General features: G+C 48.1%; 1 protein-coding gene across 4 annotated transcripts in view; it reads left to right on the top strand.

Annotated features, from left to right (window-relative positions):
* The window catches only part of SDHC (succinate dehydrogenase complex subunit C), a 59,386-nt gene extending 45,866 nt beyond the window's left edge, over positions 1-13,520 (top strand). Inside the window, exons 1-6 of one of the 4 annotated variants that reach the window (XM_061606023.1) lie at positions 2,124-2,218; positions 4,432-4,491; positions 6,367-6,468; positions 9,673-9,734; positions 10,788-10,951; positions 12,076-13,520. In XM_061606023.1, coding sequence (XP_061462007.1) covers positions 6,377-6,468; positions 9,673-9,734; positions 10,788-10,951; positions 12,076-12,180 — 423 coding nt within the window. In that variant the 5' untranslated portion in view covers positions 2,124-2,218; positions 4,432-4,491; positions 6,367-6,376 and the 3' untranslated portion in view covers positions 12,181-13,520. Of the gene's footprint in view, positions 1-2,123; positions 2,219-2,368; positions 2,477-2,559; positions 2,591-4,431; positions 4,492-6,366; positions 6,469-9,672; positions 9,735-10,787; positions 10,952-12,075 lie in introns of those variants that run through there. The other 3 variants (XM_061606019.1, XM_061606021.1, XM_061606020.1) reach the window with 3 other exon arrangements.
* Positions 13,521-15,150: the final 1,630 nt, after the last annotated feature.

Raw genomic sequence — 15,150 nt, 5'->3', positions numbered from 1 at the left:
CCCAGCACATTATGCCCGAATTTGGAATGCCTAAAATTGTATACATTTTGTTTTGGAATTATAGATTGATTTTCAAAGTATTTATTATTAGTTTTTTATACACGTCCAATATTTAAGAATTTTCCGAGGTTCAGTAAATACTTATTAAATCCAATATTCTGCAGCAAAATTAAATCCAATATTCTGCAGCCTTGCTTGCGGGCTTCTCATGGGCATCTGGTTGGCCACTGTGAGAACAGGATGCTGGCTTAGATGGGTTACTGGCCTGATTCAGGGGTCTCTTCTTAGGTTCTTTGGTCCCCCCTCCCCTGCAAGCTTTCAGACTTTCCTTGTAAAAGGGCCAGAGGGTTCACCATGGCAGACTCATCCCTAAAGAAGGTAATGACTCCCTTCTTCCAGATCCCTTGCAGCCTTGATCCGGAGCCATGTTTTCAGTATGATCTGGGTCTCCTGCCTGTGCTTGTAGGCACAACATTCCACAAGGCTGGGGTGATTGAATCTGGGCTGACAAAGGATGCTTTTATTTTCCATCTGGGCCGAACAAGGGTGGCTGGAAGGCTTTGCGCTCCAGGGAGGATGACTGGGTCCAGGACAGGACACCAGGAAGGCAAGGGCAGAGGGAACGAGACAGGCTAGGAACCAAGGAAGCAGCTGTGTACCGAGACAAACCATCGCTCCATCTAGCTCTGTAGTACCTACACTGACTGGCAGGAGCTCTCCAGGGTTTCAGGCAGGGATATTCCCAGCCCTACCTGGGCATGCCAAGGAACTTCTTTATGCAACGCATGTGCTCTACATCTGAGCTACAGTCTTGTTTGTTAACTGTTGTTTGTTAATGGGTGCTGGGAATTGTAGCTCTGTGCGGGGTAAACTGCAGTTCCTAGGATTCTCTGGGGGAAGCCATGAGCTTTAAAAGTATGAGGTGTCCAGTCTCTCTCTCTCTCTTATACATGCATACATACGTATTCTCAGCTTCAGCCTAACACCTCACAGGGTTGCTGTGAGGACAGTGGAGAAAGAGCCGTATACGCTGCCTTGAGCCCCTTGAAGGGAAAGTGGAGATATATGGTTTGTTCCATCATTTTCCTTGGATAACGTGTGCTTTAGTGGTTGGATTACTGTTGCTTTTGTATTTCACTTTGAGCAACTCTTTTGCGGAGGAGAAAAAGCAGGATCAAAATGTTTTAAATAATAAATTAATAAAACCAATGCCAGACTTGAAGGTATTCATATTTATTTATATCCCACCTTTTCTCCAAGGAGCTCAAGATGGTGTATGTGGTTCTTCCCCTCCTTCTTTAATTCCCACAGCCACCCTGTGAGATAAGTTAGGCTGAGAGGCAGTGACTGACCAAAGGTCATCCAGTGAGCTTCATGGCTGAACTCATGCATATGCTCAGGGGCAGTAGTGTAGCGGCAAATCCAAAAGTGCAGGGTCCCTTCCTGACAGTCATGCCACATCCCCTCACAGCCATGCCCCTCACTCACTTCCTTGCCCTCCATGATCTTTTCCACACGCCCCAGTCCTTCTCCCACAACAACAGACATCCCTAGGAGTCAATCAGCATGAAAGGGAAGTGTGTTAACTACTGAGAGTAATCTTCTCAGTGGCCAACTCACCCCCTTTCACTCTGGCTCCAATCAACAGAAAAGTACAAGGAAGCATGTTAGAAGACTCTTCTCAGTAGCTGTCTCTCCCCTTTCGTGCTGATTGGCTCACAGGATGCTACAGACATAGGTACCCTGCTCCCAAAAAAGTAAGGGGTCTAAGACCCCTTGAAGCCCTGGACGACCATAACTCTGTTCAAGGGTCATTCCAGCATGAGATGCCAGAATGTGAAGGCATTCCACACCTGCTCAGAAACACAGCAGCGTGCAGTGTCATGTACCAGCCCTTGCGCATATTTGACTAGGGCTGTATACATCTCACACGTTTAAAGCACATGGCTTCCCCCAAAGAATTCTGGGAACCGTAGTTTGTTATGGGTGCAGGTGAGGAGTAAACTAGACTTCCCATGATTCTTGTGGGGGGAGCCATGCGCTTTCAACGCATGGCGCGTCCACAGCCTTCAAGAGAGGCTTGCTCGCTCCCAAAGGGATAGGGACATGGGTAATAAGAGGAGCCTCCCCTTTCCTCTCTGTACAACCACAGTGGAAGCAAAGCAGATCCTATATCGCCCCCCTGATTTGGAGTAAGCAGCCCCAACGAAAAAACCCGGTAGGTCTTGCTCCCCAGTTTGTTTAAGTCAACAGGATCTCCGTCTGCATGAACTGGAGGGAAAGGAAAGGCTTTCAGAGACAGCCAGGCGCCCCTGCGCCATTCCTCGCTCCCCTGGTAAAAAGACGGGGCTTTGTCCTTCCGCCCTTCTTTGCCTTGGGCGACGGAAGAAGGGCAGTGACGTCACCCGCGCCCCTTTTCCGCCTCGGGAACCAGGAGCGAGTGACGCTTGGGCAAGATGGCGGCTTCTCTATTGAGGTGACTGGAGGGGATGGGAGACGGGAGGGAGGGAGGCGCTGGGAGGAATTTTGTGCTCAGGGAGGAGGAGGAGGAGAAGGAAGGGGTTTAATTCCTGGCCCTGTGGGGAAGGAGGTGTGTGCATGAGGGAGCCCTTGATGGAGGAGGGGGGTATCCGTGCCCTTGGGTGGGACTGGGTGACATTGGCGGTGCCCCCCTGTTTTGGGTGGGGGACTGTCTCCCTGGCTCTCTACGTACAGAACATTAACGATTTTGTTTAACCCGGGTGCATATATAAAGCACATGTTCACATGTGCTAAGAACCTGTGCCTGCCTTTCAACTTGTCTGCATGCGTTCTGCACCTGCATGTATGCAGGCGCATAATGTGCTTTGTGCTGCCACAGACCTCCGCATGCGTTTATGCCTGTGGGTATAGAAAGTCGTGATGCCTGTGTATACACTCACATTTCAGCACTCTGTGTGTTGCTGTATTGAAACAGATGCACGTATGTGCCTATGCAAACGTGTTCCCAATGCACTCGCATTCATAAGGTCTGCAGATGTATAATGAATGCATTTCAGCATTCTGTGTTTTGCCATACGTTACATGTATGCACGTTTGTGGAAGAATGTGCTTTGCATGGTACACTTAAATGTGTGCTTCATTGTGGCCAGCTGTGCAGAAGCTGAAGTGCAAGGAGAATAAGTCTGTGGCACTTGTGACCAACGATGTTTATGTGCGTACGTCTTTCTGTGTGTCCACAACTTTCAATGTATGTATCAATTTGTGGCATTGTGGATACGTCTCAGTGGGTGTGAGCACAAACTTAAAGGCATGTATTATATGGAAATGCGCAAAAGTTGTAAAGTGTGATTTTTGTGGAATGCCGAAAAGGCTGTGTATTCACATCTCTCTTAAATGCATACGTAGGTTTGTAGCATTGTGGACACGTATGTGCACGTGTTGTGTGTTTCTTGTGTGCAGATGCTTGCAAGCTAAAGTGCATGCCTAAAACTGAGGCACTGTAAATGCATGCACATGTAAATTTAAACATGTTTAGGTCTGTGAAATTGCAAGTGTATGTGTAAGTGCACTAGTGTGTGTAGGTATGACATGAAAGGTGCTTATATATGTGTGACACTGAACCTGTACACCTGCTTGTGGAAGTTGGTTCACATGGGTATCCTTGCTTAACAAGGGGCAATGTGTGTGTGAATGAGGCATCGCAGATCTATCGCCACACCCCAGAGGTTTTTGTATTCCCCAGTGCCAGTTCAAAAGCAATGCTTTTCGATGGAGCTACTTCACATTCTCACTTGGTAGTCCTCAAGTATAGTACAGGAGGTTAAAAAATAAGGCCTACTTACTATATAGCTCTAGGCATGTTTACACAGAAGACCTCAGGGGGCTTACACCATAAAATTTCAGCCTTCATGCAGTCCGCTTTTGTTTTTGGTTTTGCATTTACTTAGGAACGTATGAAACTGTCTTTTACCAAATCAGACCATTGGGCTATCTAACTCAGTATTACCTACACTGACTGGCAGCGGCTTTCCAGGGTATCAGGCAGGAGAGATTTGCAGCCCTAGTCAAAGATACTGGGGATTGAACCTGGGACTTTCTGCATGCAGAGCAGATATTTTGCCACTGAGCTATGACTCTTTCCCATTTGCACTTGCCTCACTTCTGCCACTTGCAGCCAATCAGTTATTTACTGCAAAAAATATGTTCTAAAGGTTCCCCACACCTGACTTTAAACCATGGGTGGCTAGTTAATGCTGTTTTCTGTCTCAAAGCAAGTGTCTTCTTTCATTATTGCGTTGAAAAGTTTAATAGTTTCTATATAATGGTTTGTGCATGATAATTGAGTAAAATATGTCATGTTTTTATTGTTCCTGACATGTGTCTTGGTGGGAAGAATGAGCCTTCAGTTTGGAAATTCAAAGAACGCTCTCTTTTTTCCTCTCTCTCCAGATTTGCCAGCCGGCGCTGCCTCTGTGTTCATCTCCTTCGTCCGGGACTCTCAACCCAACAGTGAGTTTCTGATGGTTAAAAGGGCTTTGTTAATGCTCCTCCTGCTGTTTGGATCCTTGCAAGATTTCCTCCTTCATCAATTTGTTCTTCCCAGACCATTAAAACGGCTGGCAGGCAGGGGTCTTAATGTGGTGACTGGCGCTTGATAGAATCTGCAGGTGTTGCTGCTGCTTGTAGAAAATAATAGTCCTATAAATCAAGTGGTCTTCACTGGTTGGATTGCAATGGCTTGGCTTCAGATGATCCTTTGCGCTGCTTTTCTGTTCATGCTATTTCTCTGTGCCCTCTGCCCCCCCCCCCGCCCTTATTTATTGAGCCAGTTGGATGGGTTTGTTTATAACCTAAAAGCATCACGGAACAAGGTTCCATTCAAAGCCCTGCAAGAGAGGAAGATGATGCAGAACTGTATTTTATTTAAAGCATTTTTTAAGCAATCCTGCTCTTCACTGATCTCAAAAAGCTACTCCCAGAGCAGCTTACAAAAATCAGAAATGGTTTTATAGTCTAAGAAGACATGACATAAAATGAAAAGGGATTCGGAGGGAGGAGGGATTAAGAAAAAAGTTATGCACCTCGGGTTTAAATCATGGTCTGTTTAACAAATCACAAGTTGTTCCCCAAATGATCAAACCGTGGCTTTTCCTCCAAAGTTTGAAGCATTTGTTAAGGAAGCTGAAGCAAACCAAGACTTGTAAGCCAACAACAAACCACAGTTTCATATTGTGGTTTGTTGGCTGTAAATAAACCATAGTTAAGCTGCTGGGCAGGGTTTGGACGATAAAACAAACCATGGATTAGTAAATCATAGTTTAATAAACTATGGCTTAGCATCATGTGCGAAGCAGGAGAGACTACTAGCCATGATCTGTATATGGAACCTCCACGGTCAGGGCAACTTACCTCTGAGTAGTCCCATCTGGACTACTGTAATGTGCTGTATGTGGGGCTATCCTTGAAGATGGTCCAGCTGCTGTACTTTGTGGCTGCTGGGCTGGTAAGTAGGGCAGCCCAATGTGGCTGCCAGTGAGCTACCAGACCCAATTCAAGGTGTTAGTGCTAACATATAAAGCCCTAAGTAGCTTGGGACTCAAGTACCTAAAAGAGCATTTCCCCCAATTCCAGCCTTCTTGGATACTCCGATCCCAGGTGAGGCCTTGGTGGTGGTGCCACTGGGGGCTGTCCTGTGACGGGGCCTCGTCAGTGGTAGTTCCCTCTTTGTGGAATGCCATTCCTGGTGAGGTGTGTCTGTCTTCCTCGTTACTGATTTCAGGAGGAATTTAAAAATATTCCTATTTACCTTCAAGCATTTTATGGCTGAAAGATACTGTTCCTGGGAACCCCGAAATCATTTGCTGAGAGAATGTGATAGCTTTTAACTGAGTTTAGAATGTTTCTAGTGCCATTGTTATTTATATGTTTGCCACCCTGGGCTCCACTGGGAGGAAGGGTGGGATATAAATTGAAATAGTAATAATGATAATAATAATAATAATACCCAGCCCTGAAGACATGCAGTGGGAGGTTGAAGGGAGGTCAGGGGGTCACCTTTGTGCCCTGTGTGGGAACTTCTCAAGGAAGCGATTGAATCATAGAGATAGAAAGCACCTTAGAGGCCATCCAGTTCAACCCCCAGCACAGTGCAGGGACCTCGTTGGTACAGAATGGCTGACAGCTGCCCATCGGCTTTGCATATGGAAGGTCTCAGACTCAGTCCCCAGCATCTCTACGTAGGGCTGGGAGAGATTGTTCCTGACAACCAGTGAGTGTAGACAGTACGATGGACCAATGGTCTGACTCCGTATAAGGCTGCAGCCTTTGTTCCTCATCAGGACACAAGCGCGACGGCATTCTCTTTTCCTTTGTTTTCTTCTCCAGTGCGGTCCCCATGGCAACAACGGCAAAAGAGGAGACGGCCCGATTCTGGGACAAGAACACCCGGTCAAACCGCCCTCTGTCCCCTCATATCACCATCTACAAGTAAGGGCTGACTTACTTAATTAGGAAAATGTTCACATTTGCTTGGGGTTCAGTTAACTGAGGTTGAGGCCCCTCCTGCCACTATGCATTTAAAGCAGTATCATACCGCTTTAAACAGTCATGGCTTCCCCCAAAGAATCCTGGGAACTGTAGTTTGTTAAGGATGCTGAGAGTTGTTCGGAGACCACTATTCCCTTCACAGAGCTGCAGTTCCCAGAGTACTCTGGGAAGAGGGACTGATTGTTAAACTACTCTAGGAACTGTCGCTCTTGCGGGGGTGGGATAGGGGTCTCCTAACAACTCTCAGCGCTCTTAACAAGCTGCAATACCCAGGGTTCTGTTGGGAGAAGCCATGACTCTTTAAAGTGGCTTAATACTGGTTTAAATATATAGTGCAGATGGGACCTAAGGTGTGTAACAATAAAACTCGGGGCTCCTTCAGACTGGTTGGGTTTTTTGCTGAGTGTATTCTGCAACATCTCATGAACGCTAGAAGGGGTGCGCTAGTTGTGGATTGATACTGGACTGTCCCTGCACCTTTCCGCTTTCTTAGTTGTCCTGTGATGGTTCCCCAATACTACAGCGTTATTGCCTTCTGGAGGGTCACTCTTGCACTGTAGTGCAACAAAAAACAGGACAAAAAATATACCGGAACATTTGTGGTATGAAAGTTACAGGATTTCAGCAGGAAGCCACAGGACATGCACCGATTGGAAACAAAGCAGTGTGTCTGCCTTGGAACTGTTTCAGGTGCAAACAGTCTTGAAAGCGGATCCCTTATGACCGCTCTGATACCGTGATGAGCACAAGTCATCATGAATGCCCAATAGAAAGGACATCTGGAGGGGTTGTGATTGGATCCCTATCTTGTTGTTCTTCCAAGGAGCACAGACCAGTATAACATTTTACCTTTGCGCCATCCATGCAAGGTGGGTCTGGCCGAGTGGCCTTGTGACTGACCCAGAGCCTCTCAGGGGTCTTTGTGGCTCAGACAGAATGCCAACTCCCTTTCCCCCCTGATCTGTGTGCACTGCTCTCACCACCACACACCACAGCGGCTCCCTGGGTGCGAAATCTTCATCCTCTGATTCCACGTTGCGTGCTCAGGGCCAAATCTTCTCCTCTCTCTCAACAGAATCTGGAGCTCTGTTTGCTCCTGAAAACAGCGCAACGGCTTCAGATTTTCACAGCCACACCCAATTCCTCTCTTCCTCACAGTGGCACTCGTAATGTCTGCTGCTTTTCCTTCCACTCGCTTCTTCCCTCCATTGCCCTTCGAGGCTTCCTGCCACTGTGGCCCAGCCATTCCTCAGCCTCCTCCGTAGATTCCTCCCTCCCTTCTCCTTCCTCTCTGGCTGGATTCCTGGCATAATTCTGAGTGCAGATGTGAAGCCAGCTGGAACAGCCTGCCCCCCTCCTGGGCAATTTCGGAGTTCCTCTCTGGAGTCCGGAGAATCGCGCTTCCTTCCCCACATCAGTATGCATTCAAGTGTAGCAATAGTCCACAGACAGGGATAAATGTCAAAAGGCAACATTTGACCCCATACAAAGAGGAGGAAATAACATTAAAAATATAAGCAAGCAAATGAAATGTAATTGTATACTTTTTTTGGGGGGTGGCCTTTGAGAGGGCATTTGGGGAAAGGCCATAGCTCAGTTGTAGAGCATCTGCCTTGGATGCAGAAGGCACCAGGTTCAATCCCCAAAGGCATCTCCAGTAGGGTTGGCAGAGACTCCCAGCCTGAAACCCTGGAGAGCCACTGCCAGTCAGTGCAGACACTACTGAGCTAGATGGACCAATGGTCTGACTCATTATAAGGGCAGGTTCCTATTCTCTAAGGAATTCAAGTTGTAACACAATATGTAAGAAAAAAAAAGCTACAGAAGTGCCATTGAACATCACACAGCGTCTAGCACAAAAAATCATGAAGCGGACCGCCTGAGTAGTCGGTTGGAGCGGGGAGTTTGGGAACCCCACTAGTTTAAATCATTGCTCTTCTGCTGATGTGCAGTGTTCCAAAAACTGGACTGTGCCCCCAAGTTAAGGTTGTGGTGTCCTGATCATGGAATGCCATAGTGAGGCTTGGCTGGTGCTTACATAAGAAGCACCTGTCTGCTGGATGAAGCCAACAAACCAAGTCCAGCCTCCTTTTCTTAACAGTGGCCAGCCAAATGCCTCTGGGAAGCCCACAAGCAGGGCTCAAGCTCCCTCAAACTCCCCACTTGTGATTGCCAGCACCTGGTGTTCAGAAGCACACTCCCTCCTCCAACAGGGGAAGCAGGACGCAGCCATCGTGGGTAGTAGCCACTGATAGCCTTATCCGCTGCGGATTTGTTTAATCCTCTTTGAAAGCCATTTGGGTTGGTGGTCATCGCTGCCTCTTGTGGGAGTGAATCCCATACTTTTAACTGTGCACTGTGCCTGCGTTATCAGGTCAGTTTTGCTCTTTCAGGTCTTTCAGATTCAATTTTTAATGAATTTATAGATTTGGACACATTTTTTTTGAGGGGCTGGGTTTTATTTTATGCTGGTCTGGGTTTTTTTGGCAGTGTTCAACCCTTGGATTGTGAGGGTTTTATGTAACATGCATTGGGATTGTTTTATTGGTTGAATTTTACTTGTGTGTCTTATTGATTTCTGCAAACAGCCCAGAGGACTTTGCTCAGTGGCCTATCTGGAAATGGAATAATTTATATGTTAATTTTAAAAAATCGTTTGAGCAAAGGCTTTCAGACAGGGGTGGGGAGCCTTTTCATCTCAGCAGGCCAGATCTTTATTTCCCTACCCTCACCCACGGGCCAACTTTGACAGATGGGTTGGGTTGGGGGTTGGGCCCACCCCTTGTCACAGTTATCCCACGGGGTGGGAGAGGGGTCAAAGCAAGGGCAAAGCAGCCCCCATCAGGACTGAACTCTCTACTCATCAGCTGATGAGCACAGAGGTCTCCCTCCTTATCTCTGCAGGGGTCTGCTTTGCCAGAACTTTCCCTGTGCAATGCAGCACCAAGCAGGATTGAACTCTGCCCTCGCCACTGACAAGTGTAGGGTTCAATCCTGCTTCCTGGGGTTGGGGAAGAAGAAGAGAAAGCATATTCGAGGTGTGGCCTAGAGGCAAAGGTTGTGGAGGTCCGGAGAACTTCTAGTGCCATAAGTTTGTTCTGCATCAAATTTCGGTGACATCTCTTTCTTTTCTCCTCCTTTCAGCTGGTCTCTGCCCATGATGATGTCCATTTCTCACCGTGGTACTGGCGTTGCAATGAGCTTGGGTACTTTGTGTTTTTTTTCCTTTGTCACCACTCTGGACACATTCCGGCTTCTCAATATCCTTCCTACAACTGTAGCACCCTAAATACAGAAGGGGCCTGCAGCCTCTCTGCTGTGCTGTGGCTTCCCAGAGGCATCTGGTTGGCCACTGCGAGAAACAGTGATGCTGTTGAATTTCAGGAAATGTAATTATTGGCTTGATACAGGGGGGAGGGGGAAGCATTTAAAAGTGGCATCTCCCTCCCTCCCCCCACACCTGCAGTCTCATGTGGTACAGTCCGTTCTCCCACCTCGGGCTGCTGCGTGTGTAGGCCACAAGCACCACAAGTGAGCTCCTGTGATTGTTCCTTTGCTGCTGTGGCAAGGTACAATCCCTCCACTTGCCAGCTGGTAGGCGGCAAGGACAGGCCTTGCTCTGGGAAGGGGATGGAGGTTTCCTTTGAAATTGCTGCTGAAATGGAGATATTTTTCTCCATTTTAACAGTGGTTTCAATAGAGATTCCCCCACCTGTAGGGCTTTCAAAGTGGGGGTTCAAAGGGCATTGCAGGGCTGTTTGAAAGCCCTTTTGCAAGCAGCCCTGTGCTGCTCTTTGAACCTCCGGCTTCCAGAGATTTAAAAGAGCAGCACGGGGCTGACTGTAAAAGGGCTTTCAAACAGCCCTGCGCTGCCCTTTGAAGTCCCACTAGTCAAAGCGCAGTGTTGTCCGACATCTTAGTGATGTTGGTGATGGACAGGTGGGCAGCCCCACCCATCAGATTTGGCCTCTCAGGTGTGGGGAGATAAGGATCTGGCCCGCCAGCCAGAAAAGGGTCCCCATCCCCAATTTAACAGGAAGATGTGTAAACACCTTGCAAGTATCTCGGCAGGGATGCAGGACGAATGCTCATTGTCGTATAACCTTCCCATAAACAAATCATAACAAATGCACAATAAAGACCAGGCTTAGTTCTAACCTCTCTGGAAGCTTTGTGGAAGCAAATTGGGATGAATGTCCAATAAACAGGTCGCCTGGAGGAGCCGGTTGTCTTTCTGCTGTGTTTCTCTCTCTTTCCAGGGGTGTCGCTCTTTGGCATAAGCGCTCTGGTCCTCCCGGGACACTTTGCTGACTACCTGGAACTGGTCAAGTCCCTTAGCCTGGGACCAGCTCTCATCTACTCTGCGAAGTTTGCCTTGGCTTTTCCCTTGACCTTCCACACCTGGAATGGAATCCGGCACCTAGTGAGTAGCCGCCTCTGGAATGTATGTGCAGCTGGGGAGTCTTGGAACATCAGAAAGACAGTGTGGCATAGTAGTTAAAGTGTCCAACCAGGGTTCAAATCCCCCCTCAGCCAAAGGGATAGGGGCTGGGGCTGGGTAATAAGAGGTGCCTTGCTCCCCAGTTTGTTTAAGTCCACAGGATCTCCGTCTGCAAGAACTGGAGGGAAAGGAAAGGCTTTCAGAGACAGGCAGGCACTCCTGCGCCGTTCCTCGCTCCCCTGGGAAAAGGACGGGGCCTTGTCCTTCCGCCCTTCTTTGTCTTGTGCAAAACTTTCCTCCAGCACCACATTTCAAATGACTTGATTTTTCTCTTATCTGTTTTTTTCACTGTCCAACTTTAACATCCATACATGGAGATCGGGAATACCATGGTCTGAATGATCCTGACTTTAGTGTTCAGTGATACATCTTTGAATTTGAATATATAGATATTCATGTATGCATATTCTGTAACTGGTATAAATGATGCAAATCAGGCCATTTTCTGTGCATCATATAGTATTTTTTTAAAACTTGTGTATAAGGCTTTCAAAGGGAACCTGTGACCCTTCAAATGATGTTGGACTCCCAACTGGCCATTAACGTCAACCAGCGTGGCTGACGGTCAGGGAAGATGCGAGGCTGGGAATCCAGCAACGTCTGGTTGGGGAAAGCTGGCATATGTGATTTTCTCTCTCCCCCCTCCCTCTCTGCTTTATGCTCAAACAACCCTGTGAGGTAGGATGAGATGCAATGACTGGTCCAGTCACCCAGTGTGATTCCTGTTTGAGTGAGGATTTGATACTGGGTCACCCCAGTAATAATCTGCCAGTCTTCACACAGGATGTAGCTAACCTGTGGCTCTCCAGATACTGCTGGACTACAGCTCCCGTCATCCCTGACCATAGTCCATGCTGGCTGGGACTGATGGGAATTGCAGTCCCAACAACATGTGGAGGGCCACAGGTTTCTCATCTCTGCTGGAACTGCTATACCACTTTGGCTCCCTTTTCCTTTCTCCCACAATGCATTGGGAGAGGGCCTGCAGCAGGGGAACGGCCACAGCTGAAATGTCCTAAACACCCTTCTCTGTCTCTGTCTTGCAGGCATGGGATATGGGGAAAGGGTTCAAGATACCCCAGGTCTACCAGTCTGGAGTCCTCGTCCTCATCCTGACAGTTTTGTCCTCCATTGGGATTGCAGCAATGTGAAGTTGGGCAAGGGGTTCCCTCTTCTGCCCTCCCCAACCACCCCTGAAGTCCTGTTCCTCCCCCATCTCTTGAACAGGTGCCGTGTAGGCAAGTGGGTCACAAATCAGCCGCATAGTTTCATAGCAAAAGACCATGAGGTGGTTCTTTTGTCCTCTCTCTGATTATTGTAGAACCATCTCTCTACCCGATTTTGTTTTTTAAAAAATGTCCCGCGAGATCACCAGCTGGATGCGCGAGAACTCTCTAGATGGCCAAGAAGAGCTGAATCGCAATTGGCTAAGAAGCTGACATACCCACAATGCACTGTAAAGCCACTGCTTTTCTCAGCTGTGTGATTCTGTCCTTTTGCCTCTCTCTCCCGCCCCACCCCCCAAACGCTAGAGACAATACCGGCCTTTATACCTGACTGGGGGCTGAGGGAGCACCATTAGCAGAGTGTGTGAGCAAGCGTGTGGGTATATTTGTCACAAGGACAAGGCTGCCCGTTGATAGCGTGTCTTGCAGCAAGAGCAGCAAATTCAGCTTAAGCCGCCCCCAGCGGCTGTTCTGCGCCTCACCCCCTTTATCGCCAGAGTGGTGGTGTGGCGGTGTTGAGGCTTCGGGCCTGTAGCCCCAGGCTGCCCCTGCTGTCCTTTCCTGTTGCTGTGGCAACAGGCTGAAATGGCGCATTGCTTTCTTTGTAGGTGTGGGCCGCTGAGCTGCTCCACGCTGGCCAGGGGGAAAGGAAGTGATGTCACCTTGGGTTAGGATGGTGAGGCATGCAGGTGTGGGGGAACCTTTGGCCGTCCACATGTTGGTGAACTACAATTCCCATCAGCCCCAGCAAGCATGGTCAACAGGCAAGGATGATGGGAGTTTTAGTTCAGCAATATCTGGAGGGCCTCAGGTTCCCCATCCCGTTCTACTGGGTGGAAGAACTGTTTAATATCAACCTTTTTTCCCCCTTACTTGCTGTCCTTCCAAATAGGCCCAAATGGGGAACTTGAGGGCCTTTTTATGGTGGTGGACTCCAGCTCCCATCGTCTCTTACAGTTGGCCCTGCTTGCTGGGGCTTTTGGGAGCTGGAATCCCAACATCTGGAAGACCACAGGTTCTCCTGTCCCTGCTGCAGTGGAATTACCCTCTCTTGCTCTGTAAATATAAGCCCACACTTTTACGATCCTCTCTTGAAGCCAGACAGCTTCCACCTACCACCCACTATGAATGAAGCTGGGTCACCTCCTCGCCACAAATGAAGAAACTTACCTCTGAGCGGTCATAACCATCACTTTGGTTTTATAGTGTTTTCCTTACTTTCTACTACTAATAAATTGGCCCCAGCCTTTTGTGGGGCGGGTAAAGGCGCTGGTTCAATTTATTTTTACATGTTTCTGAATAAGCTGACGTTGGAATCTTTCAAGCTGGGGCCCCACCTGTGCCCTCCATTTAAATCAGTATCATACCACTTTAACACTCATGGCACTGTGATGGGAGGAGGGGTCTCCTAACAACTCTCAGCACCCTTAACAAACTACAGTTCCCAGAATTCTTGGGGAGGGTGCCATGACTGTTTAAGTGGATATAATAGGACTTTAAAGGTATGGTGTGGGTGGCGGATAGGAGACTTCTTGATTCTCAGTGGCTGTGGGGCTCAGGACAGCAGTGGGGCTTATGTCTGTCTCTTCTCTTCCCCCACACCTCCCAAAGCCCTGATCTGTCCCCGAGTGTTCCCTACAATGTTGCACCCTGGCACCAAAATGACAATCAAGTCTTAATGTTGAGCGTAGATGAAGAATCCCCCAGTCTAGGCAGTGCCTTAACTTTTGATGCTAAAAATAGGGAAGGGTGGGGTGAGAAAAGATCTAACCTGTTTCTCTCTTCACAACCCACACTCTCTTGAAAGGGGAGACAAGTCCCAGGTATCCTGTGTGTTTTCTGAAAGCTTTCTCTTGAAAGCTGGCTGCTTTGATGATCAGAAGATGATCTAAGGCTTTTCTAAGGAACAGAAGCTGATGCCTTTGCTTTGTGACGCCAATTGTGCATGCCCATTACTGAGAGGAGTTTTACGGCCTGTTTTTCCCCATTATTGTTTTTAAAAAATACAATCATTTTCTTCAGTATGTGCGAGCGTTAATGAGGGTAGAAGCCTTGTGAGTCCCAGAACCATCAGCTTTCAGCAAACTGATTAGCTTGCTTTCCCTCCCCCTCCAAAAAAAACCTTTCTCAAATGTGCTTGGCATAAACAGACAGAGGCAGTGTGGCTTGTCTAGTGCCTTCAGGATGCAGTTCTTTGGATGTATTCCCTTTTTTCCTTCTCCAAGCATTTCCCAAGGATCCCCCCCCCCCAAGCTTCTCAGGAAGAGGTCAATAACGGCAACCGATTTCTGAAGGGCAGCAATGTTCCATGGCAGGGTGCAGCCTTGGGGCCTCAACCATGTTCCAGGTGATGCTCTTAGGTTGCACAAGGCACATCTAGGAAGGTATGGACTGTGTCAAGACATGCAGAAATACAGCTTAAAATTACTCCGCAGGACTAGACTAGGGGAAAAGGAGAGTGAAAACGAGGCCCTGCAACCTTTACCTGAGTAATCAGGTGATTCAGTTGGAAACCTTTGGATCCAATTAAGAAAGCATCCCTGATTTAATTAGGCAACATTTTGAGAAAAAGTCTTCAGTGTTTTTTAATACAAGAATTAAAAATGGGATGCCAGGCCCAAACATGGGAGAGGCAATGCCCCTTTTCTCTAGCACAACAGGGAATGCCTCTTGCAATGTCATCTTGGAAGAGGCATGCCATCTCTCACAGGAGGGGATGCTGATGCCATCCTGGGGCAGCCTTGGCTCCTCTCACATCCGGGAGGGAATGCCTCTTCTAAGAGCCCAGCCAGCGCTCTCAAGAAACAGATGACTACTTTTCTCTACAGACCTACCATCTCTTTGCTCATACCCAAATCTGCAGCTGATCCTATCCACGTTTACTCAGAAGCAAGC

This window comes from Rhineura floridana, chromosome 22 (assembly GCF_030035675.1).
Source record: "Rhineura floridana isolate rRhiFlo1 chromosome 22, rRhiFlo1.hap2, whole genome shotgun sequence".
Lineage (NCBI taxonomy): Eukaryota > Metazoa > Chordata > Lepidosauria > Squamata > Rhineuridae > Rhineura > Rhineura floridana.
Note: the sequence above shows the minus strand (reverse complement) of the source record. Positions and strands in the feature narration are given on the sequence as shown.